Below are 25,601 nucleotides of genomic sequence, written 5' to 3' on the forward strand. Positions count from 1 at the left end.
CGCCTGTGTTCTCTGTAACATCAGAGTGCACCAAACCATAATGGGACCAGGTTATAAAACACAATTGGGAGCAGCGGCAACTACCAGTGACATTAAAAAAAATGTACAGGAATTTGTCGTTTCCATGCTACTTCCTCCAAAACAGGCCAGAAAGAAAACCAGTGCTTATTGTCAAGTGGTCATTTACAGCTTTACGTGGTTCTATTTGTTGTTAAAATATATAAAATGTTACCTCTTGCTACTTATAAAAAAAACACAGTTGCAAGTCCTGCCCCCACACCATCTCATTGCTGTGCTTGACAATAAGATGCTTAACACAAGGCACAGTGGGACTCTGGGACAGTTGGTCTTCCTCTACACTCCTGGGCCTGACAGAAGTACATAAGTGATCTCAATACTTCCACTGGTTGTAATATGATAAATATGATATATGATAAACCTTAAATCACACACAATGTAAATGGATAAATGGTTATGTCACAGCCATTATCAAAACATGGCAACGTCACAGTAAAGCTTCTCAGGTCCAGTTTAAGGTATCATTAATCCTGAATAGGCCAAATCCTTTAACACAATCTAAAGATGTGCTCCTACATTTTTCGTACAAATTGTCATTATTTCTAAAACCGAAGCTCCTTAAAGAATCGTTTGACATTTTGGTACACACCGTTATTGGCTTTTCTTGCTGAGAGTTAGAGAGCAGGATCAATATCACTCTCACATCTGTCTGTTAAATATAAAGCTACAGCCAGGACACTTAGCAGAGCTAGTTAGCTTAGCATTAAAATACACATTTAGCTAGCCTAGCACCATCCAGAGGTAAAAAAGAAAAAATCCAAATACCAGCACGTCATGCTGTCTAGTTTGTTCAACACATACAAAAACAGCAGTGTAGAAATCACTAGTTGCCGTTTGTTGGGCGTTATAACCATTTGTCATATTTCTATTGCCGGTACAACAAAAGCCGCAGCTTGTCATTTGTACACCGCTTTACTGGTGATGGTACAAGATTTTTTTTTTTACCTTTACGCTAAGCATGAATATGCCATCAATGATTAGGATACAAGTACATTATATAAAAAAATTTACCATACGTTGTTGAAACAGATATTACCAGTTTGGCAGTGTTAAGTAAATAAATGCATTTAGGTGAAAGTAGTGTGACAGTGCTACATTTATATATAATTATATAATATTACTCTTGTCATTTGAAGGCTCTCGGTTGACAGAATAACAAAAGGTTCACAGGCACAACTGTGTGGAGTTAAGGAAATATTCTGGAAGTAAAATCAGACAATAACTAACACCATTTGCTAACTAGTGTTCTATATTGATTTTTTTTAGTGCCATTTTATTGAAGTGCCTGAATCCTACGTGGAAACTTTATACGCAAAGTAGTTTAAAACGTCCCAAAAATTGTGGCATCCAAAGTCTGGTATTTATTAACAATATACCATACGGCAAAGCTTTGCTTTTCCTCCTGAGATGACAGACGTTTAAAAGTCGTGAAAGAATTTTAAAGGTGAAGTAAAAATTCTCTTAATCTATCTGATCTACTTTAGTCATTACATTTTTCACCAAACCAGTGCAAAATGGGTGAGGAGTTGAGAAAATTGGTTTGAAACACTCACAACAACTGAATTTCCTGTTGGTAAGTGTACAAACCTACTGAAAATTTTCTCAATCTCACTCTTCAAAATGTTTGATTAACAAAAGGCAGTATCCAAGCAGCAAAAAACATGTCATTTCATAACGGTTCCCCAGTCTGGAGCTGCACAACACCGCGGCGATGCATTCAGAGCCGTACGCGCCGTCTGCATCATGTCGGCCAGGGTGCTCAGTGGGAGTACACAAAGGTAGGTTATATTAGTAAAGCTATGTGCGGGAAAATACGTTTCACTTCATTTACATTTATGGGAAGTAAAATAAAAAAAAAATAAAAAAGAATTTACACTGTACAATACATCAAATCCTATCTAACGTGAGACATGGTGAGTTAAGGTGTAGAAATGCTGGCGCTGTGCAGAGTCTAAAACTGGTCAGAGAGGAGATCACAGAGTCTCTGAGACACGGACTCCCTGCTGGTCCGCAGGGTCAGACGGTACATCTGGAGACAAAACACACACACATAGTTACACAGGCTATTTGATGACGGTTCAATACAGGGGTGCGCGTGTGAGTGCGTGCTTGTGTGTTTACCTGTGCTTGTGTGTTGGGCTCCAGTCTGAGGAGGCAGCCCACCTGAGTGTTCTTAGTGTGAATGACTCCAGCTCCAACAAAGTTCGCAGGATTGGGATCCACCCCGATCAGCAGAGCTACACCGAAACCTAAGATCTAAAAGAATTTACAGACAAACAACTTTATATTAAAGCTACACTGTGTAAGAATTTCTCCACTCTAGTGGTGAAATTGCATATGACAACCAACTGAATATTACTTTATTTATCTAAGACAGTGTTGTGTATGAGTTTATGGTCTCAATTGTTACTTTCAAGTCTTTTTCAACACAGCATGATGTTAAGTTTGTTAAAATGATGGTCTCAATTATTTTAAAATAGACGATAAAGCAGGGGAGGCTTTAAGACCTGTCAATCAGGACAGAGGCTCAGTAATGCTTAACATGCTAACATAGGGGACGTTAAAATAGACTTCAAGTGGTTTTTGGTGTCGTCAGTTAGTTGAAACATTTTGGTCACCTAAAAAATGTCTTGTTCAGTAATCAAGCTCAGCTTGTAAGTTAAGAGAATGTTTGCAGATTTCCAACCAGCTCTGTGTACTGTCGTTTATATTCTGACATACAGCAACCAGTAAAACTCTGCTGTATGACTTGCTTCAGAAGGTTTGAAAAAATTGGCAACTTTCCTGCTTTAGTGTTCAGCTTAGCACAGCAAGATTGAAACCATACGCAACGCTTAGCCGTGGCATCCTTCCCAGCTGTCCTTTTGTCCAAATATGGTCACTTTTTGCTCCAAAATACCAAGATGGTGACGGCCAAAATGCAAACTCTATTGACTCCAAAACGGCAGTCCGCAAACAAATGGTCACTGATGCTACGTCCGTTATTTAAACAGTCTATGGATATAGCAGGAGTAACAGACTGAGGTGACGTGTGTTATAGCATCGTGCCAAAAAATGGGCCAGGAAATTAGCGTGTCATCAAGACAGATGCCTGTTATCAAGACGCATACTCACTTTTTAGCATGTATATCAAGTCACACATGGGCAAGTCTCAAGCAAGTCCAAGTCATTTTTTGTGGCAATCAAGCAAGTCAAGTCATAGCTTGGGTCAAGCAAGTCACAAGTCAAGTCATACAAAATCTTCAATTTTTAAATAAGTTGAAGACAGTGGTTACGAACTGCTTGAGTTTTATTAGCATTTTTTCCTACTCAATATTCAAAAGACATTACGTCCGAGCCACATACATGTGAACGATTTAAATTCATACAGATACAAAAACCAAGCCTAAAACTGATATTAGGCAAACAATAAATCCACTACATAAAGTGTTTGTTTAATATGCCTCAAACATGACATTGAATCATGAAATTAAAACAATTCAAGTATAATGGTTTCTAAATTAAATAATATTCTCCGAACATGCCTCACTTTTATGGGACAGAAATGCATCCTTTAACCTTTTCTTCTCTTAAAGCTAAGAGCTACTACATTCAGGTTTTAGGACTCTCAATACTAGGCTATTTGTTAATTATACTTCAGTCTTATATATGAAGATACAAATGTCAGATTATAAAATCCTAAAATAACTTCTTCAATTTAAGAAATAAACATCATTTTCAGTCATTTGACTTAAGTCTTTGACTTGATATTCATGACTCAAGAATGTTTATCAAGCAAGTCTCAAGTCCTAAATTTTGCGAGTCAAGTCACGTGACTCGAGTCCCCCATGTCTGATATCAACGCCATTTGGCCACCATTGACTTACATTACCTTGCGATTGCGTGTGAATTCACGCCAAAGCGAGTAGAAAGGGCAAAAATCATCACAGGGAGGTTGGTCGGGGGGGTAGATAGGTAAAACACAGGATTTTCACCCAGGAGGCCGAGGATCGTGTCCCACGTGTCACGTTTCCTAAACTCAACCGTCGCTTTCTTCTTTTACTAACGCCAGCCCCATTCTTCTTTTACTAACGCCAACCTTCGATTTCTTCTTTTACTAACGCCAACCCCATTCTTCTTTTACTAACGCCAACCCCATTCTTCTTTTACTAACGCCAACCCCATTATTCTTTTACTAACGCCAACCTTCGATTTCTTCTTTTACTAACGCCAACCCCATTATTCTTTTACTAACGCCAACCTACAATTTCTTCTTTCACTAACGCCAACCTTCAATTTCTTCTTTTACTAACGCCAATCCCATTCTTCTTTTACTAACGCCAACCTACAATTTCTTCTTTTGCTAAAGCCCACCCCATTCTTCTTTTCCTAAACTCAACCGTAGCTTTCTTCTCACAATAACACGGCAAGTGGTGATAACGCTGAATGGCGTGTATGTGTTGTCCCGCTGCGGATAGTTCGAAATGCGTTAGTATATTTACGTAAAGTCATGATTCCATGTTGCCAACTGGATGTCGTGTTTCAACTTTCCACTGAGTTAAAACCTACTGTAAATTGTATGACCGGAAAGTCAAGTGGTTAAACCGCATGCATGTCAAAGTGTTACATTTTCACACAAACAGTTGGTTAATGTAAAATTTGCATTACCTTGGCATTAGTCACATCTGTGTCCATTGGGTGTTGGGCTTTGAAGATTGTTTGAACCTCTTGCTGAGGACTGAGGACATAGGAGGACAGGAACAGATGTTAATATACTGATATCCACTACATTAATTGCAATATACATGACACTTGCATACTTACATGAAATACTAGGGGTGTTGAAAGTAAGCACAAACCATTTTCCCAAATTGCTTGTTTAATTTAACCAACAGCCCAGAATCCAAAGACATTTGTGCACATAACAACACTGACCAAGTGATAAGAACAGCCATTGTTGACCCACCGTATGACAATACTACCTAAATAAAAACCATAAAAAAAAAAGATATAGTGGTTTTCAGATTATAGATTGGTCCACTTACACTCCAAGCTGTTTCCAGCGTTGGAAGAAGTCTTGGGATGTCATCTCTGTAGGCTGAAAAAACTTATTCAGCATCACAGGGAGTTTCACTGCAATCTTCTGTAGAGTTCCACCATATCTGTTCACACAGTGTCAAAAAGGAGCACATATAAGTAAATAAATGCATTTATAAAAAAAAAATTTTTACTTATTAGATTGCAGAATCTCACTCAACTGTCCCTGTTCCGGCTTACTTACAGTCAAGATGGTAATAAAAATAACAAAAACAAGGCAATATTCATCTTGTATTGTGCCTTACTGTAATGGGTCATAACATTTCATGTATGGAATTCTGCATATTCTCCGGTTTCAAATATGACCAAACTTGTCTTTGGATGTCAGCTTTTGAGCCACGACAAAGGCCAAAATGTGGCTTGCAGAGAACAGACAAGCTAAACTTGCTTGTTGCCTAGCAGGTTGCAGAAAATGCCTTTTGCCATGTGATTCACTATTGATCATTTGCAACCCCTACTGGCTGTTTAAGTGAGGAGTCAACAGTCAATGACTAGTATAAAACAGAGCATTCAATAAAATAGGCTTTGTAACAATTGTCAACCACCACAACCAGGGGACATCCTTCAGCATACAGTCATAAATGGGCACAAAGCAAATATAAGGGTGATGGGCGCAGTAGTGTGCAAAATTATCTGTGGACAGTCCACGATCCCCTTCAGGCTTACATTGGGTGGAGGTAATACAGTATGCATTCAGACACCAACCTGAACTGGATGTCGAGAACCGGTGCATCTGTGAAATCTGACAAACACTCAATGTTGACGACCTGCTGGAGCTGAGCTCCACCATCTACTGTGGGGTCTACTGCCTTAGTGTGGACATTCAGCTGTGGAGACATTGGTCAAGGGTTCTAAAGACACTTAAATGACACTAGCAGCATACGTCTCCGCCTAAAGCAGCTTTGGAAAGTACTTACACGCATTCCCTCTGTCAGTTTTGTTGTGTTGTAGGCCTAGTTGAATAAGGTTTTTCTTGACAGTGTAAGTGTTTTGCAGAGAGACAGCAGTCCTGCAGAACTCAGCTGGGAAGAATAATACTTTTTGATTTAGCTGTGTGTGTTAACTAAACTGCGGTGCTTCCTGTGGGCTGGAATGGGACAATCGAGATTATAAAAAGAACCGTTTAATGATCAAACTGTGTTTGACAATAAGGTGACCTTTAAATTTCAGGTGGACGCTGTGTGCAGTAAAGCCCACCAGACAGAGCATTTTTATCGAAAACTTTGCCCTTTTAATGTGGATAACACCGCTATGAACTGTATGGCATTGCTTGTATGGTGTGTTGCACTGCTGGCTGTAAATCAAATTGGCCCTTGGGGACAATAAGATGTTATTATCTTCACCTTGATCTTGAAAACAAGAAGCTACCAAGCAGTGGAAAGGATATGAGTCTTGAGCATGTCGCTGCTGGTCACTGATGAGGAGAAGCCGAGGAACTGGGTAGAGGTCTTGTTGCCGTAGAACACATAAATACGACCTGTGGGACGTTAGCACGGCCACTTTATTTGAGTTCAGTCATAGTCATCACATCAGACTAGCAGTGTCCACTATATTTAAAATGACGTTTACCAATAACATTCTGCGTCTTACTTTTCTTTATCTTAACACTAGCTGTCACAAGTATCCTTTAAAATACCTTTAAAAAAAAAAAGAACAGGCCTGATGAGATTTTCCTGAAAGTAAAAGATGCCTAACAAAAACAGACTGCAGACAAATACTTTTAGAAAGTTGCTCACCCAGGTTCTGCCTGTACTCAGCCTTCAGTCCAATCTGCAACAGCTGGTCCTCATAGATAACGCCGTTGTTCTTACAAACAAACCTGCAATTTACCAGCACACAATTACTAACTTACAACCGAGACCTTTGACAACTTTACTTTGTTTTAAATATAAATATCTCAAAAAGTTTGCACTTTGTCAACCCAGACAGTTTGCGACAAAGAGAATATTTCAGCAAACTTTATGTTGAAGCGGATGTTCAACAACAACAACAACAAGTTGTGAAAAACTGCACAAAAGGGGAGTTCACTCTCAGATGTTGCAGCCAGGCTGTTACAGATTTAAACATTTAAGCCAATGTTACAAACTTGGGGAGTGGAGTGATTACCAGGCAGGGAGGGACTAGTAAAAGGCATCATCCAGTTCCAATATGGGAAATGCAAGATCGAGGGTTTTTGGAATTCGGTCCATACTAAAGAGTAAAAGTAAGGATGCCTTGGCCTCTGAACATTCTTTTTTGAAATCGGTCTCTTGTGTCACCAAACTTTCTAAAAGTGCAATACTAAATCGGCCATTCATATCTAATGTAATGTGGGTTACTCAACATTATTATTAACCACACTTTCATCAACCAAGCTCACAGTATGATCCCACCTTGAAAAGTTGTCCTCAGACACATTAATGGGTGCAGGGGTGGAGATGTCGGACATGACATCAACCAGCAGGCTGGCTCCTGCTGAAGGGGTGGAGTTCAGATTCAGCAGGTCTGTGAAAGGGTGGCTGGAACCCTGGGAAAATTAACATCAGCAAACATCCAGTTTAACATAACGTATCCACAGCCAAAAATACAGAAGTGTGCAATTTTTTGTATATACAAATACTGATTAAATACGGAGGCCCTGGTGCCAGGACAAATGCACAATTCTCTGCTTTTTAAAGCTCGACACTTAAGTCAAACTGAAGCGTAAATCCATGTTTTGTGTAAGGAAATAAACACTATTATCACACAAAAGCTATTGTATGTTGACTGTCTACTGAGAGATGGTTGTGGCTAGAAGGGATACAGCTATGGCTGGAAGTTATGCTAAATCATATCCAATTTAACAATATCATTTTTAATACTTTCTCCCAGAAAATGCATGTTCATCCTTTCGTTAGGAGTGATAAAAAGGTTACCGTACAGCCACCCCCCCCACCATATAATAACATAATTTGGCGGCCCTCTTGCACTAACTCTGAGGACCTCCTAGAGGTCACAGACCCCCTGTTGAAGATCTCCGATTTAGAGTGTTCAATTCCTGCCCTTAAAAGTCTTGACCAACAACTAAGCAAGCTAACCCAACCCTCTTCAGTGCTGGTTTATGTAACAGAAAATAGTTATGTATTTCCCTATACTATGAGTTGTTTCTAGCTATCAATATACCATGGTCCCAGTAGAGAGCAAGGTGGGACTAGAGGAGGCAGGGCGAGGTCTGTTGGTAGGAAGAAGGTCTGCCATCAGTGAAGGGGGAGACTGATGGGGAAAGAAAAGAAAAAGAACAGAAAGAGGAGAAGAATGATACCAGGTAGGAGAGAAGACAAGTAAAAGGTAAAGATTAAGTAGATGCTAAAAATAGAAGAAGAACATAAAGGTAAAGCAGAAATGGACAAAATACAACAATATGCAGAATATGACAATGTTCTAATGTTTGTGTGGTGAAGGCTTGTTTAAGGGATCAGGGAGAAAAACTACAGCATTGCAGAAAACTTTTAAAATGTTTTTTTTTTTTTTTTTTTAAACAAGACATTAGAAACCGGAGACATTTCTTTATTTGTTAGGAACAAAAGGTTTTTCAGGGTGGCATTTGTAAGACAAAAATCTTTGGTAAAAAAATTAAAACAGAAGCTGTAGGCTACCTATTACAGCACCCCTTTGGAGTTACCTTGTTTGTGCTTTCTGTGTTCTCGCTGTGCTCGGTGCTGCCGTTGACATTCCAGCGGGCATCGTCGATGGCTGGCAGGTTGCCTGGGCCCTTCTTCTTCTTCAGCTTGGCAAGGATTGACGACTCTCTCTCTGGGAATGGAGGCATCTCTTCCAAGACGGTGGCCTGTGGAGGGACAGAGAGAGTGAGAGAATACTAAAGCTTTGGGCCTTTGAGTGTCTGGATAGTCCACACAGCATTCTGGGATGCGAGAAAATACATGCTCTGGTTTATTGGCATTTCTTTAAACCAATCACCATCATCTTGGGCGATGCTAAGGAATGGACACAGTCCCAGTGTCGCTACAAAATAGCCTTGGGAAGGTGGAACTTGTTCATTCGTGCAACAGAAAACTCAGATGGGACAGATAGTCTAGGTAGCTGTCTGGATTTACCCTGCAGAGATCTGAGGAGCAGTTAACCAAAGTCCTGAGAAATCCACCTGGGTTTAAAAGGCCCCCACAAAGAAAGCGGAAGGTGACTGACATCAGGACGAAAAGAAAGACATCCGGCGGCACCTGAACGTTGTGAATATAGACTAGGGCATTACAGACAGCTACTAGCAATGGTGATATATCACAGATCTCAAGTAATCACATAAATTCTTAGCCATATGACATATGTTTTTATAACAAAAAAGCTAGAAGTAGCTCTTCGTGCAAAAGTTCCCAAAGTAGTAGTGGGCAAGGTGTTTGTTTTTTTACTACACTGTTAATGCCGGTTTATGCTTAAAACTACATGTCACATGATCCAATCCAAGTTTATTCATAAAGCACATTTGAGAAAAAAAAAAAAAAAAGAGTTGAGACAAAGTGCTTAAAGGTCACGTCTGAAGGCTACGGCTGTTTCAAATGGTTACACTCAAAAGGGAGAACAAACATACCGGAGGAAAGCAAATCAAATGGGGACAATGGCACACAATTTCTGACTTTCTGTCCTTGAGGGAAACTGCAACATTCATTTCACACAGAGAGTGACGGACGTAGCTGTGTGAACATTGAAAAGATCTTAAGAGAGAAGTTCAAACCCCGGCTCCTTTCTCAACTCTGCCCAACTGGCCAATCGCTAGGTCGACCTCCTTGTCGATTTGTGGGGTTCTTAAAATTGCAAAAATTGTCAGATCCAGCTAATCAGTGCGACATGCTGCTTCAATTTATTCCAGCAAAGTAAATGCAGTGTGATTGCTCATTAAATCCTTGCCCTCTGCTAAGCTTAATTAAACTGGATGTGATGTACTGTATCATGTATGACTTATTATAAATTTGGCCTTCGCTATGTGATATAGTGCATCTGCTTTTGTTTCTCCCTAAAAGTTTAACTTTTATGAACATTTAGTTTATTGTCTATTTTTTCAAGCAAGACTTTTACCATAATATGCTGAGGGATGCAATGACAATAAAACAGTTTCATGCCCATTGTGGATTTGAACTATTATTACAAATGCTGTACTAAGTGATCCTAGTACAAATGTGGCCAAAAGTTCAGAAACGATGTGTGAGGTTACTTTCAATGCTATCACAGTAATGTTGTCGCTCGCCATATTCTTTGGGGGGAAAGTAGAAGCATCGTTGTATTAAGTTTAGACAACAGATTTATTTTATGTAGGAGGTTAAGGGTCTGTGTGAGTTGGGTATTTGTTGGGAAGCAGAAGAGAGGCTTAAAAAATATGTTTAATTCCCAAAAAGGGAGCAAAACAGGAAAAGTCATCACCACATGGAATGATGGCTTACATAGCTGGCCCAGGCAGAATGACACAGAACGACCAAGTGATCTGTTAATGTTTGAGTGTCTGCGAGACCGACAGATTGTTAGCTGTAATCAGAATCTTGTCCAGTTCCTCTTTAATTCACTAACCAGTATGTCGGTGCTGGCGATGCAGCTGAGCCTCAGGTACTCAATGGCTCTCTGCTGAAGTTCCACGTCAGCGTTGCGCAGCTGGCTGTCTGAGCGCAGGACGTCTTGGATCGTGGCTTTCACTTCTGGAAACAAGTTGATGAACTTGATGTACGCCGACAGCAATAGTGCCCGAGTTGGCACAGAGCACAGGTGGAACTTTGAGTGGAGAAGGTTGAACTGGACCAAAGGGCTAAAGGAGAAGACAACACAAAGGCAGTAACATTTAAGTCAGCCCTAGACTTGTCACACAATTAAATCAATGGTTCCCTTTTCATATTAGGCTTCTTCTATTTTTTTTCTATGGTAAACCAACCCAGTCTCCCACCAGTTTGTGAAATGATCACGGTCTTTTGATTTATTGATTTGTGTACAGGTCACGAATTGGTTGTTTATTTTGTGTACAGGTCACAATTTTTGAACATGACCATTTTGCAAACTGCTATGACACTGGGGAAACAAAGGGGGGACAACAGGGAAATGAAACGCCACACGCCGGGCAGGACAACGGGATGGTTGTGGTTAGGAAAGGAAAAAAAAAAGGGTAAAGGAATCGTTGAACGCAGGACACGCCGAAAACAACGGAACGGTTGTGGTTAGGAAGAGAATAATGCAGAAAGGAGCTGCGACACGCTTGACGCGATCCCCGGTCTCCGGGGTGAAAGTCCTGTGTTGTTTGACCCATCCACTACCCCGAACAATCTCCAGCCAATTTTGGGCTTTTAAATACTACTCGCTACCATAATTGTTCTGTGATTACGAAATAGGCTTGCCATTGAAATACATAACTTCAAACGAAAATAACAACATTAGCATGACCTGTACACAAATCAATGGAGTAAATGAGACTGGGCTGGATAAACATAAGCCCATGTTTAGTGTTAAGACAGCATATTGGTGTCAGCAGCATTTGGTGTGGTTGTATCTAGCCATGCAGATAGTGCTGGCTTCATTTAAACTTTCTTTTTACAGAAGAAATAGTCTGGGGGGGGGGGAAACTTTGACAATGAGGTCTGACACTTTTCTGGAAGGGGCATTGCTGTTGAATTTCCAAATGTCATTTTCAATGCTGTGAGCAACAAAAACTAAAATTATATTCAAGATACCTCATAACCTGGAAAAATCAAAACCATATTATACACTGCTTGGAGCTAGCAAGCTGAAACATCAACTGAATTCATGCAAAAATGATTTGATTTTCAAAACGATGTGGATGATGTTTACCTGGAGCGCGAGTCGCCAGCAATTAAGTTGCCAAACTCTCCCAGGATGTAACCCCCCACCTTCACCATGTTCTCATGGCAGGCGGGAGCCTGTAGTGCCTGTAAATATTCACAAAGAATCACGACATTTTGTCAGGAAGCTACACTTCTATATATTGAGAGTAGGATTTGGAATAGAATAGGTAGGAACCAGCCAGCCAACATTATCATGTGAATTCACATATTTCTGCACAAAAATAACAATCCCTAACTGGCTTTCAACATGTGGGCTATTAAAGGATTTCTTAGGGGTGAAATGTTATCTGGCCAAAGGGTCTGTTTTGATTGCCACTGGTAAAACTTAATTTAAGTCATCACTCTTTAATTTTTCCCCCTTTTAAACTTTAGGCTATGAGGGCTCAGTACTACTGCTAGGGAGGTCTCCACCCATTCGATCCCACCCAGAATTATTATCTGCCAATACAGACTAAGGTTTACTTTTTGTTTTTTGCTGAACAGCTCTGCATTAAGAACACAAATGCATCACAACTTTACTTTGATGGCTTCCTGTAATATTCTAAAATGACTCACTCATTCCTTTTTGTGTTTTAACGGATTAAAGGATTAAAAGTCACCCTATTTTTCCAACACCTACCCATTTAAAAAATGCCTGAAAACAGCTCAAAATGTTCACATTTGCTGCGCTGTTTTTCTGGGACTGAAATGAAACCTTTCTTCTTTTATATTTGCCCCCAAAAAAGGTGGGGATGACTGGTGAAATAGGCTTGACTGTACATGCTGAACAATGCCCACCTCAAAGACAGTCTTGGCTGCATAGCCTTGGACATCATCTTGGTTTATGACAATCTGGATGACACGGTACCACACCTCTTCACTGACATAGTCACCAGCGATGCGGATGAGGTTGAGAATGGTATCCACATACCAGGTGTAGTCCACGGCATATTTTTCTGCCAGGATGGCCACCTTGAGCACCTACCGGAGAAAAGCAACTGGTTTGGTCTCGAGAGCCGCGCACAGAGGAAACTAAATGGGGAAAAAGGAATGTACTGACGACCCACCATCTCCTCTCTGATGGAGTAATCGGCGTTCTCCAGGTAACTTAGCATCTCTGCCACAATCTGCTTGGCGTTGCTGCGGTCGCACATGGCATAGAGCAGATCCACAGCCCGCTGGCGAACACTCACATCTCGCTCTGTCTGTATGGAAAGCAAACACAAACTGAATATATGAGAAATTTCTCCGTCAGATTTTATCGGCTGCAGCTACTTAAATTCCACTGTAGCTAATCAATTTGAATTTAGAATCATTAGTGTCACAGACACACAATATGGATTATGTTGAATCATCACAACTACACGTACATTTATATGCAATGATTCATTTAATGTAAAAGAGACCCTTAGACCCTCGGGGTCAAAGTTATGGAAGTCCTGGGGGATCGGTTTGGTTCAGTAATTCTGGTCCTTCCCAATTTCTGGTTATATAATGTTAAAATAAGTTTTAAAAAAAATTTAACTTTTCTTAGATTACAGTGGGTATAATTACAGCCTCTAGAACTATTTAGAGGCTCTGGAAAGTAACCGTAAGCTTTTTTGAAAGATTGGGTACATCCCATGGCAGAGAGAACATTCTATGAGTCAGGTAGGAGATAGTTTGGAAGATGAGACTTCCTCCTGGGACTTTTTTTGGACTTATAATAAAATAGACAATGTGCCAGTTAATTTGCTGAAAGGTTATCTGGATCCTCCTTAGACGTTTGGTCTCAGAATGATTCACCCAATTCACCCCAGCCAATAACTTGTTTTTGGAACTAACTATCAATGATCATGAACAACCACTGAAATATGCAATTCCAGAGGCACATTTCAGATTACGCAGCTTCCACTGGTCAGATGGATTAAAAAACCCAACCAAGCAACCACCAGGGTCTAAATAAGGTATCCAAGCAACCTGCAATAGCTTTTTGAAGGCACACAAGTGAGGAAGGACTCACCTTTAGAGCGTTGATCACGGTATCTATATGCGTCTTCACCGCCTCGTGAGAGAACTCAGAGCTGGCCAGTGTGCACATGCTCTCCAAAGCCAAATAACGAAGATTGGTCTCCCTGTGCTGCAGAAACTGGCCTAGCTGGTTGCAGGCTCGTACCAACAGGGTGGGCTCACTGAGAGAGGAGATACAACAACTAATTGCAGTGTCCAAATGCCAACAGACATTTCAACCATCCAGAAACCCATAAATGAATGGAATGTGAACTAATGGCAGCTGGGTTTGGCCTGTGAACTTGACGTGAAGTATAATACTAAAGCTTTCGGTTCTGTTTTAAGTGTTTTTAATGTAGTGCTACAGTTTAATACATAATAACATCTAATATAAGATATTGGAACCAAACATGATTTTCTAAAAGCATATCCAGTAACCAAATTGTAAAATTCCCCTCAAAATGAATGAATATCCTGATGTGTCTTTGTCTAGAACACACCTCTGAATTTACATAATATTCCAGGAATTTAATGACCAGCGGAAAGCTTTTCACAGAAAATATGACCAACCTGTCATGGTGGATAATGAGGGCGATGGCTTCGAACAGGACAGCGTTCTTGGCGTTGGAGTGCTGGACCTTCTTGGACTTGGGTGGCTCCTGGGCTTTGTTGAGGATGGTCTCCAGACACTCTGTCAGACGACTTCGCAGCGCTGCATCCTCTGAAAAAACAAAGACTCCTAGCCTTTACTATAACCGTTATTGTTTTTACTATTATCACACAATTTCGGCCACAAACTTTTAGTGTAAGAGCGTCATTACACGTTTTATCTTAACAATGCACCATTTAATGTGTTTCTACACATTATAATTATAATTTCCCCTCTAGAAACCAGGACTGGACTGTGCACCATACCAGGTGGAGGGTAGCACTGTAGCAGGCGCAGCAATTTCACAGACAACCACGGTGCAGCAACAAAGTAGTATGTATAGTCCTGTAGATCGATGGATGCGGAAGTCACAATCTAGAAAAGAAAATACAAGAAAACACATGAATACAAACATGTTGGAACCAGATTGTATCTCTGACCTCAGTAAGATGAAGATATCATATGGAGTTCCAGAAAGACACCCACCCTACTGAGCCTGGCCACCGCTAATGAGATGGATGTTTTGAAGTCCTCTGGACTTTTCTGGGCTAGAGTGGTAATAAGGCTGGCGGCTGCTGTTACCACTCCCTGAAAACAGACAGAAAAACCTTAATGCTAAAATCACAGAACAACTGTCACAATATTTCATCATCCTGGGGGACTATTATGTTTCAGGTTTACAGAAATGAGAGAGAGAGAGAGAGAGAGCTGCCAAACAAAACAGACGCTGCATCCCAAATCCATGCTCCATACCAATTCTATACATCATGTACTACTAGGGATTGGGTTGGGGGGAAGGGGGAGGGGGGGAATTAATGTATTTCTTTTGCGATGATGTTTGAAATTGATTCTTTTCCTTAGAATTGATCATTTTTATTATTTTATTTTTTATACCAATGAATCCCGGTTCCGCTGACATCCTTGTTATGTTCTTCTTTACAAATTGAATAAATGTGATGAGCATTCTTCTTGGAAATGTCTCATGATAAAAATGGCCCTCAGTTATGAAACGTGCTAAAACAGGTGTTGGACGGGCATACGCCAATTCCCACACAAAGCAAGGCCTTTTTCAACGTCAGCTGCAATAAAATCTCACCTGTGGTCTGAACTTGTGTACTTAAGTTTTCGAGTCAGTGTGGAATTGCGGTGCAGTATATAATTAGTTCAACAGGAGAGGGAAAAGTCATCAGTTGATTACTTATCGGCAATGGCAGATCTGGCTAATTTAGAAGACCTCTATGCGCCAGTACAGTGCACATGTACGCACAGGAGCCACGGTGGAGCCACATTTATTAAGGGCAGATGGCTCTGTCTTGCATCAGAGGGGGGGACCCTACTATACACGCCAGACAAAGTCTGCAACATTGTTTTAGCCTGAGGGGTTCTGCACAACAACGCGCAGGGAAACAGGGTGCCATAAACGTAGTGATGGAGCCAGCCGATCCCCAGAGACCAGTGTCCAGCACAGCCCCAACTGGGGACTACACTAAGGAGACAGGATATTATTCCTGGCTTTTAAAAGGTATATTTGGCAATGATATTCAATACAGGAAACATGACAATGCACAACTATTTTGTTCATTCTTCAGGTTCTCCTTTGTCTTTTAAAGTGTCATTCATGGCCACAAGTTAAAGTTTTCTTTCTGCCATTGACCAAAATATTTTGGCTTGTTTTTCCAGCCCCTCTGCTGTCAGGAAACAAGGTCGAGGTGGTGGTCTAGGACAAACACTCACCCTCACAGCTGGCTGGCTCTGACTCATGAAAAAAACATTAGTAGAATAAAAAACACTGCAAAAACTCTGCTACTGTGTGTTTATTTAAATAAAAGGTACACCTACATGTAGGCCTAAGAGATTGCAATTTCAAGCCGGTATATCACTATTAGGAATATAGCATATGTGTGAAGGATGTATAAATTAAATAAACTTCAGCTGGAGTCCAATTTTAAACGCCAACACGGTTGACTGCGTCAGAGGTCTCTTTCCATTCCGCATTCTTTCTACAGCCAATATCAGCTGCCAAATAGTAGGCCTAAACATGTTAGTGCAACTGAACCTGAGATGTCCGGCTTTCCATCTCCACCTCTGAAAAGTGCCACTTCTTAGCCAGATTACGTCTGGCCATGTAAATAGTAGGCGTGAGGCCTCAAAACCGAGAATTCATGGGGCGTGATATTTAAATAACTACAGTTTCCAGTTGCTGTATTTATGAATGCACGACCATTCTTACGCTCTGATTGGTGCCATACGAATGTTTCATGAATCCCACGTGAAGCCTGTCGTAAGATGATTGCTGCGCTCATATATGTGCTGTTTTTTTACATAATTAGGGCCACTGTCTATAGAAGTTTATTATTTAACTTTTATTTTTGTTAAACAAGGAAAAGAAAATTGCTAAATAAATGAAAATTCCAATACAAATCAAATTGGCACCCATGTATCCTGAAAGAACCAAATTAAGACAAAATCATATCGTCCTAGCTCTATGTATTACATAGTTATTGTCATAGTATACCGTTTTATACTGGATACTGTTTTTTTTTGCAGTGTGCATACGGTCTGCTTTGAGTACACTTTATTTTGTCACTTCCCTAATGTAAACAATAGGGCTGAACAGCATCACATTTTTGTATTCATTTTTATTCATTTACATTAGTTAGCTACAGGACAGCGTCTTTCAAAACATGACATCCGCAAAAGACAAAACTAAATAAATGCATCAATGTACGCAGCACTTCTGTAAATGCACTTCTGAATAAGTCTCTGTCCCAAGGACAATTCAAACCAAACTGACGCCCATGTGCAGGACCTAAGTTCACAAGCCTGGAAACTAGTATCTGTACGCTGCTGGCAAATTGTTTGAAGGAATTAAAACACATGCCAACGCAACTTTAACGGCACCGGGACGAGGAAAAAGCAACTCCTATTTTCAATTTCATGGCATAGGAGATGCTTTTGAGTTGTAAAGCCCATTATGACCAATTGCCTATGGAAAAAGTATTTTGTCAATGTTCCTTATTGCTATAAAGAAAATAACATTATACCAATGTAAGGGAAAGGAATGAAGCATGGCAAAATGCTACCTCAATCCCCAGCGAGTGGATTTCTGGATGTCTGTTTAAAATAAATAAAAAGAAGCCTATGCTTTGGGTTTTTTCCGTTGTACCGAGCTTGTGCCAAACCGTGACACCTAAGCCCGGGTATGAACCAAACCCACACTTCCGCGTGCCGTTACACACCACACACTCAAAACTACAGTCTTACCAGGTGCTGATCATTAAGCAGATGGACCACTCGTGCTGTCCATTCACCCATTGGCACTAGGTCAGGAGAAGTCCTGTTGAGCCGTAGCAGACACAGTGCTGCACTCTGCTTCACGCTGTCCATTGTGTCCCTGGTAGAGGCAAGCACAAGACAACTTCAATCATTATAATCCAATACATCTCCAATATACAATTCAAACGATCACTGTCAAATGAATCTTTAAAATTCCATCCAGTAATCTTAATCTCATCAACCATTGGACCCAACATGTACAGTAATAAACTAAAATAAAGTGAGGGGGAACCTGTTTAATTGTGTGTACTGATGTTGGTCTAAACATCATCTTAAAATTTAAGATCTTTCGTAAATATAAAGAACTCTAAAGGCCATTTTATGGCATAATATTTTAAAAATAGAATTTAAAGACTAAGATTTTTTAAGGATCTGAAAATATCCTGCTCTGATACAACAGTAAAAAGAGCTTTCAATAGAGAGGCGTGTTGAAGTACATGCACGCATTGTTTCCTGTAAAAATCCCTGGTGTATGTGAAGGCAATCTGAATCCTGCGCAGGAATGCTGGACTGCACCATATACAATTAAAAACCATGATATAAGAGGTTATTATTGGATATAAATGTAGTTGCAGAAAAAATTGCTGACCATAAACAGAAACAGGGTCTAAAATTATGGAAATCTTACAGATCGTTGTATTATTGACAGTCAAAAGCTGATTTGATTGCCACTGTTTGTATTTGCTTTTGCCACAAAAAAAGGAATTCTTACAAGCAATTTTGTCAGACGCTCTTCAAAAGTTAAAAAAAAAGAGATACTTATGTCCAAAACTGACTTAAAACTATTAACTAACATTAAAGATTTTCCATCAGTTCAAAGTTGTTGTTTTACATAAGTCTCGCGGAGAGGAACCACCCACTCCTTCACTATGTTGCTATTTGGTTTATTTTGTTAATTTATTCTCATTAGATTTTCTTTATTTTAAGTTCCTACATCAATTAACAAAGATTAAGTATTGATACTTGTTTGGAAGAAGGTAAATTATTGGATGATGTAACACACAATGGCTGACCTGAGTGGTGACCTGATTGGTCTAATCCTATCTCTGTTAGTAGACTGTGAGTTTTTTTTTTTTGACTGTTTGTTAGAGGAACCATTTGAGCTTGTTTTTAACTAAAAACAGAAAAAGTCTACCAGTTTTCCCAGCAAACAATCTTGCCAGCACGAGAATTCATCAGCTTTTTGGTTTCTATGAGCAAAAACTATTGCAACAATCGCATTTCCAGACCTTCCTCCACAGAGCTGCAAAGGAGGTTCTGGCTAGTCAAAATAGCATAGGAGAAAAACGTGCTCTGGTTTATTGGCATTTCTGTAAACCAATCACAATTATATGGGGAAGTGCCAAGCACCGAACGCACTGACGGTGCCTTTTGCAAAATAGCCTCGGGAAGAAACTTGTTTTGGTGGAACGTGTTCTTTCAAAAGTAGTTTTAGTCGTGCGACAAAAAACTCTGATGGGACGGATAGTCTAGGACAATATTCCTTTTGAATCCACCAGAGTTTAAAATTCCAACACAAACAAAGGGGAAACTGACAGACATCCGGTCAAAATGACATCAATCTCGACATCCGTGAGATTTCCGGCAGCACCTGAACTACCCCGGAAGTGGAATGTCGTGGATATGGACTAGTTTTTCATGAATAAGTTGGCTTTTTGTTTGAGACTTGGTACAAGCTGAAATGAATGTTTATATACGAACCCTGCCACCAAGATGCTGGGGATTTGAGAAGCAAAAGCTTCAGCCATTTCTCTGCTGCCCACATTAGCAATGCAGTGCAGGGCCAGGTTCATGAAGGTGGGGTTGCGGCTGGCCAGGTCATTCTTAATGCCGTTGTTGATTAGACTGATTAGGTCACTGTTAGAGTTCACCAGCACTGAGATGAACAGGTAGCCCTGAAAGGGGACATGGGGAACATGTTTTTAGAGCAACTCTGGCATATGAAAAGGAGAAACAATATATGTCAAGTACACCTCATTGTCCCCACACCTTCCCACAAATATATGTGCATAAGGGCTGAAGGACGGATTGTTTTCAAATCAAAATCATGATTTGAAAGAATGTGATGAGCTAATGGTGAGTAATCGTTGAATGTTTGGTGTTACATTTTTTATTCCTCTTTTGTTATTATATTTACTGTTTTTTCATAAGATAAATGATGGAATAATGTACATCCAGGGTCCAAAATTTACTTTTTTTTTGTCCAACAGCCAAATGGCTAGTGAATGTTGAAAGTTGACCAGCATTTGTTTTTTGGCTTGTGAGTGAGGAAAATCTACAAGCCACTTGTGTTGACTGGTGTTAATTTTGGACCCTGGTATATCAAAGATTGTTTAAAGAAATGTCCTATTTTCAGTGGATCTTTCATTAATTTGGTATTACTTTATTTAACATGCAATATGTAGCTTAAAAAAATAAATACACAAATCAAATTATAATCCCAACATCTGGCGGAAAAAACTGCTAATCGATTTTATTTTCCCAAATCATTCAGCCCTAATTTGCATGACAACTTCAGACAAACATGAGGACAAACTTACAATTTGTTTCTCTGTGTACTTGTTGGAGCTGAGCAGGTTGACAGCCTCCATGTGTCCAAAGTCGATATCATGGCCCAGAAGAAAGATAAAGAGCAGCTTGCAGACATACTTTTTTTTACTATAGCCGTCCAGAGCCTTGTCTCCTGTTCACACACGTACAAATACACACACAGACGTACACAGACACCCACACATACATTTGAATGCCTACATGACGTAACAAACGAATGGATTTCAATGGTCTGACATTGCCCTGTGAGTACAGTGGGCATTCAGTCATTCAGCCACTGTTGAAACTCTATCCATAGCCGTTAGCCAGGAAGTTGAACATGCTTCTTTTCTTTCCCTTGTAGTAAGTCTGTACGGTTACTTAAATGCTTCTTAGTGTATAAAGAAGCTCCAAATTTGAGCTGAATTGGATCATTTCTTACGTGGAAAATGATTGGTGAAATTGGTGTGTGGGGGCAGTGTGTGGGTGCGGTGATCGGCAGAATTTGTGTTAACTGCTATGATCACAAGTTTGCAAATTCATGGAATGACTCGGCTATTTTTGAGTTTTTTTGGAGCTTGTTATTTCCTTAGTTGTCTTGTTTGTACTGTCAACCATGCCCAGGACACTTGTCATCAAAAACTACAGTAGCTATCATGGCTGTTGCTCTTTATAATGATTTTAAACCCCATACCGCACTTAAAACTGTTCAGCCAAAGGGCAGATGCATAACAGACGCTCCACAAGGGACTAAAACACAACAGTAAAAGGGTACGTATGCTTGAAACTAAAGGCTTGATGAGTTGTTGAACAATGTCTGAATCTCCTTCCCCCATACTTGCCAGCGTTGGATTTGGTCTGGCTGACTTTCATAATACTTTCAAAAAAAGCACATTAGCTTTTACAATCACAGCCAAAGATATTTGGTCAAACCTTGGAATAATGCGGGGGCAGGAGGGCACAGAGAGAATATGGTATAATATGAGAATGGGCCAGAATGCTGGGAACTATAAGCAGAGGAGGCAGCGTCATTATGGAGCAAACTAGTTATAAGCTGCATTGAACAGGTGGTAGGGAAACAACACCAACCTAGGATTAAGAAAGACCACATACACCAAAAGAAGATTAAGACAGACAAATTCACAGTGAGGTGTGGGAACTTTTAACAGTGCAGACACAGCAGCGACAGCCATTAAAAAAACTATACAGAAAACGGAAAAGTGGCACAGCCGAGACACACTCACAGTGAAGCAGGTTAAAACAGCAACGGTAAAACATTGTGTGTCATTCAAAGGAAAGGTTTTTTTTTTCCAATGAGAACCAGTCGCCCTCCATGCTGTACACTGAAGTTTGAAGTTTGGATTGTCAGAAATGTTCACCTACCTTTAAATTTGGAACGGATATTTGCCAGTTCTTTGTTTATCCTCTTAACCTCGGCCTCTTTACTTTTACCTGCAAACATGTCAACATATTTTGCATGTTACATAGTGCTGCTCACAACTTTGAATAAATCAAACTCCCCCTTATTTACATAGCTTACTTCTTCTTTTTTTTTTACCAGCTGAGAGGAATAAACTCTACTTGAGGTGTTCATCATAATGAAAGAATTTGCCACTTAATACAACATTATGGCTCTTTTACGCGTTTTATAAAGGACAACGGAGCGCCATGATACAGAGACATATTAGCTTCCTCCAGTGGCCACGTTATTAGGTACACTTTATTAGTACTAAATACTACCCCTTTACCCCCACCCCCCTGAAACGCCTGAGTTCTCTGCGTAATGGATTCAATGTGCCTGGAACATTCCTTTGAGATTCTGGTACATGTTGACACGTAAGCATCCCACAGTTGCTCATTTGCACCAAAGTGCATTGGATTGACAAAAATGATTTTGGTATGTTTCTGTCAATTATGACATCTGTATCTCGCAATTACGAGGTCAGTATCTCATTACTTTGAAAGTGTTTCCCCTAGGTTAAATGTTACATTTTTCAGTTTGGAAAAAAAAATGCCATTTTACAACCATATATACGTCTAAAATGTTAGAAAACCTAGAGACGATAATAAATAAATAACAAAAAAAAGCTTACATACAAAAGTTAAGAAGTCCAATAGAGACTGTTAACGATCTCTAGATCTGAGAAGTCTTTTTGTTAGTTTTGATGGTAATTTTGGTGTTGAGCAAAACCAAAGAGTTTTGGTCTTTTGTGAGCATGAGCCTACATGCACCAATCTTTTCAGCCCAGATCAGCAGTAGGTAATCATAAACGGCTCTGGTGACTTTATACTGTAGCCATAACACTGGAAACACTGACAAGATAATGGAAACTGTGTGAGCACCAAATGCACTTGCTGAAACAGCAAACATTCAGTTTGAAACTGTGAGCTATAGGATCTGAGACTGCAGATCAGTGGTCTTTGTGTTGTGAATTGAGAATTGAACATTCCCAACAAAGTGCAATGCCTGAGCAATGTTGACATAATGTATTGCCATACATTTTCTACTCAGCGCAGCTTGATAAACACTTTGAAAAAACGGAAATGTTAGGCAACAGTTCTGCTGTGTAGAAATACACTTGCATGCACACACAATAAATATGGGATACTTCTGTGACTTAAAATGACAGCCAGTTCTTCTGAAGTTTTCTAGCTGGACGCTTAAAAATCACAGGAAATGTTATGGCTCCAGTTGTCCGGTTTTTAAAGGACAGAAAACCCGGCAACGTGTACAATTCAATACAGCACCGCTGTTCATCATTTTAGATGTGCACGTCCTTTTGACTTTACGTTCTCACAAAGTCTAAGGGGCTCTAACGTTTCACAAAAACAATATGTAAATTGCGTTAGATACATATGACATGTATGTGTCAGGAAACTACTTGAAAACTAAAAACCAGACAGAGTTAAAATGCCACAGACTAATAGAAATGTCAGTTTTGGCAGTTCGTCCAGTTAGCCCCACGGTCCACGCCCTTCGGCATGACGTTAGCGTCTGCAAGCTAGCCGCTAACGTTAGCTAATTAGCTCGCGTAGGCTAGCAACCGAGTGGTCCTATAAACCCACTTCGATACATTAAAGTGACCAGAATTGTGGACAAAGGGCAAGGGACACACTTTTTGACATGTTTTGGGAACCACCCGTCATATGGTAACATGCGTTTCACCAGCTAGCTTGTCCCTAGCCTAACTAAGAGCTGTCTGTATGATTGTGATAAACAAACTTACAGTTCCTGATGTCAGAGATGAACACGGCCAGGCCACGCATCCCATCCCCTTTAGAGACTGCAGGCATTTTGCTTATTCCCCGTTAACTCGACTTGTTTTTCCTTCTTTATTTAGAGTAGCCTAACTATAAAGAGTAACTTTGTTTCTGAGTTTTCTAACCAGCTCACAAGTGCTGTGTCGGACAGGGAGCCCCGATATATTTTGACTGAGAGTGATACAGGAACCAGACAAACTGCGGCTGCGTTCAGCACTGTTGCATCTAACCTACAGTGGTGTGGGCTGCGTTCCATACATGTGGGGGGGGGGGGGGGGGGGGGGGGGGGGGGGGGGGGGGGGGGGGGGGGGGGGGGGGGGGGGTTCTTCTTCTTCTTTGGAGTTTAACGGCAGCCGGCACCTGTAATGTTGCATAGCTGCCACCTTCTGGAACTAGTCTGTTACTTTACCATCTTCTTCTGGTGAGTTTTATCTACCATGTCCACCAAAGGTGATTTTATTACCCAGACACAATTGTCTGAGATTGTGCGAACCCTTCCCTCGCTGTAGCAGGCTATTTACTTGGTCTTCACCCTACATGTCCTCAATGTTATAAAATCTCCTTGATTCTTTCTGATTTTCCTTTGGATCCCAACATCGGTATTACCATAGGAATAAATGCCAAAACACTTTTTTTACTCAATGCAAGTAAGAATGGGGAATGCTGGGCTGAACCTGTAGTTTTATCTATCAGCTATGGGTCACCACCACTCGGGACATTGCTATCCCAGCATACATTGAGCAAGAGACAGGATACACCCTGGATGTGTTACCAGTCTATTACAAGGCTCAGTTCAATTCCTGTAACTATGGTGTCGGTCATTAATCCTGTGCCTCAAGGACCGTATTAATTTGATTTAATTGCACCCATGTTTTCCTCAGCTGTGTATTTTACCTGATTCTTGGTTCCTCAAGTCCATTCACATTTTTTCACGAAATGTAATATTCTTCCCTCTCAGGCACTATTTGAAGTTTTGTCCGTTTCGGATGACAGTGGACTGTTGGAGCAGCTTAAACTATTTCTGCGAGCTTCCACGCATTCACAACTTGCATCCTGCATTGAGACTATTTACAGACCGTAGAATGGATTTACATCTACATCTATCATCTATGTGAATTATGCAAAATGTTTCAGGACAGCATAATGAAATAAAGCAACAAACATTACCATGTGGGGTTGCAGAATGACCCTGCACAGAGACCACACATTGACAATACCTGATGCAATCAATGCTGCACAAAGGCCTGGGCTCTCTTATTGTATAAACAGTGAGCAGATGGATAACACACTTAGAAGGATGCCATTAAGCTTCTCAAACGAGCAGATCTGCTCCAGTTACCTAGTCTCAAAATAGTGTCAGGAAGGAACTTGTTTGGATGAAAGATTTGCATGCCGCAAAGGAAAATGTTAACTGTTCACAAAATACATAAATGTTAGCTATTAAAATTAGCTGTATAAATGGTTACACCTAATTTGGTCTTGCCAGTGTATCCCCGTGTGTGCTTTGTCCACAGCAATCCCCACCAATCGTTCCCAAAACGTTAGCCTGGTAATCCAGACCCAAATCCGCAAAATATATCAGATCCAATGATGTGATTGGTCCAGCTCGGCTACAAGGGCATAATTAATGAGCAACATAACTCAATGCCAGAGTTACTCGCTGAGCAAATTCAAACTGTGCTCTCGTGAGAAATCTGGATTTCCAGGGTACCAAAACGTCCCAGATAGAGAGTACATGCCGTAAACCTATTCTTTGTAAATCTTTACAATCATACCCCGAAAGAACCAAGCAGGCCTGCCTTGTTGCACTGTCCAAATTTTTTCCAACACTTGCCGTTTTCAGCATTTAAGTTAGTTGGTGTTATCGTAATGGGGCAGAGTTTACAACGGCAACA

General features: G+C 40.4%; 1 protein-coding gene across 2 annotated transcripts; it reads right to left on the reverse strand.

Annotated features, from left to right (window-relative positions):
* Positions 1–1,010: 1,010 nt before the first annotated feature.
* On the reverse strand, positions 1,011–23,945 carry LOC117949370 (AP-2 complex subunit alpha-2-like). 2 transcript variants are annotated; one of them, XM_034879607.1, is made up of 23 exons: positions 23,673–23,945; positions 21,829–21,897; positions 20,457–20,599; positions 19,618–19,811; positions 17,845–17,974; positions 15,067–15,168; positions 14,847–14,955; positions 14,502–14,652; positions 13,945–14,113; positions 13,010–13,147; positions 12,741–12,923; positions 11,950–12,047; positions 10,687–10,918; positions 8,795–8,959; positions 8,296–8,385; positions 7,527–7,660; positions 6,891–6,973; positions 6,542–6,631; positions 5,860–5,983; positions 5,103–5,219; positions 4,726–4,795; positions 2,200–2,334; positions 1,011–2,107 (listed from the first exon to the last, which is right to left on the reverse strand). In XM_034879607.1, exons 1-23 carry the CDS (start codon positions 23,737–23,739, stop codon positions 2,030–2,032), a joined length of 2,871 nt encoding a protein of 956 aa, XP_034735498.1. In that variant the 5' UTR covers positions 23,740–23,945; the 3' UTR covers positions 1,011–2,029. The 2 variants fall into 2 exon arrangements, with proteins under 2 accessions (XP_034735498.1, XP_034735587.1); XM_034879696.1 differs by lacking the exon at positions 8,296–8,385.
* Positions 23,946–25,601: the final 1,656 nt, after the last annotated feature.

This window comes from Etheostoma cragini, chromosome 1 (genome assembly GCF_013103735.1).
Source record: "Etheostoma cragini isolate CJK2018 chromosome 1, CSU_Ecrag_1.0, whole genome shotgun sequence".
Lineage (NCBI taxonomy): Eukaryota > Metazoa > Chordata > Actinopteri > Perciformes > Percidae > Etheostoma > Etheostoma cragini.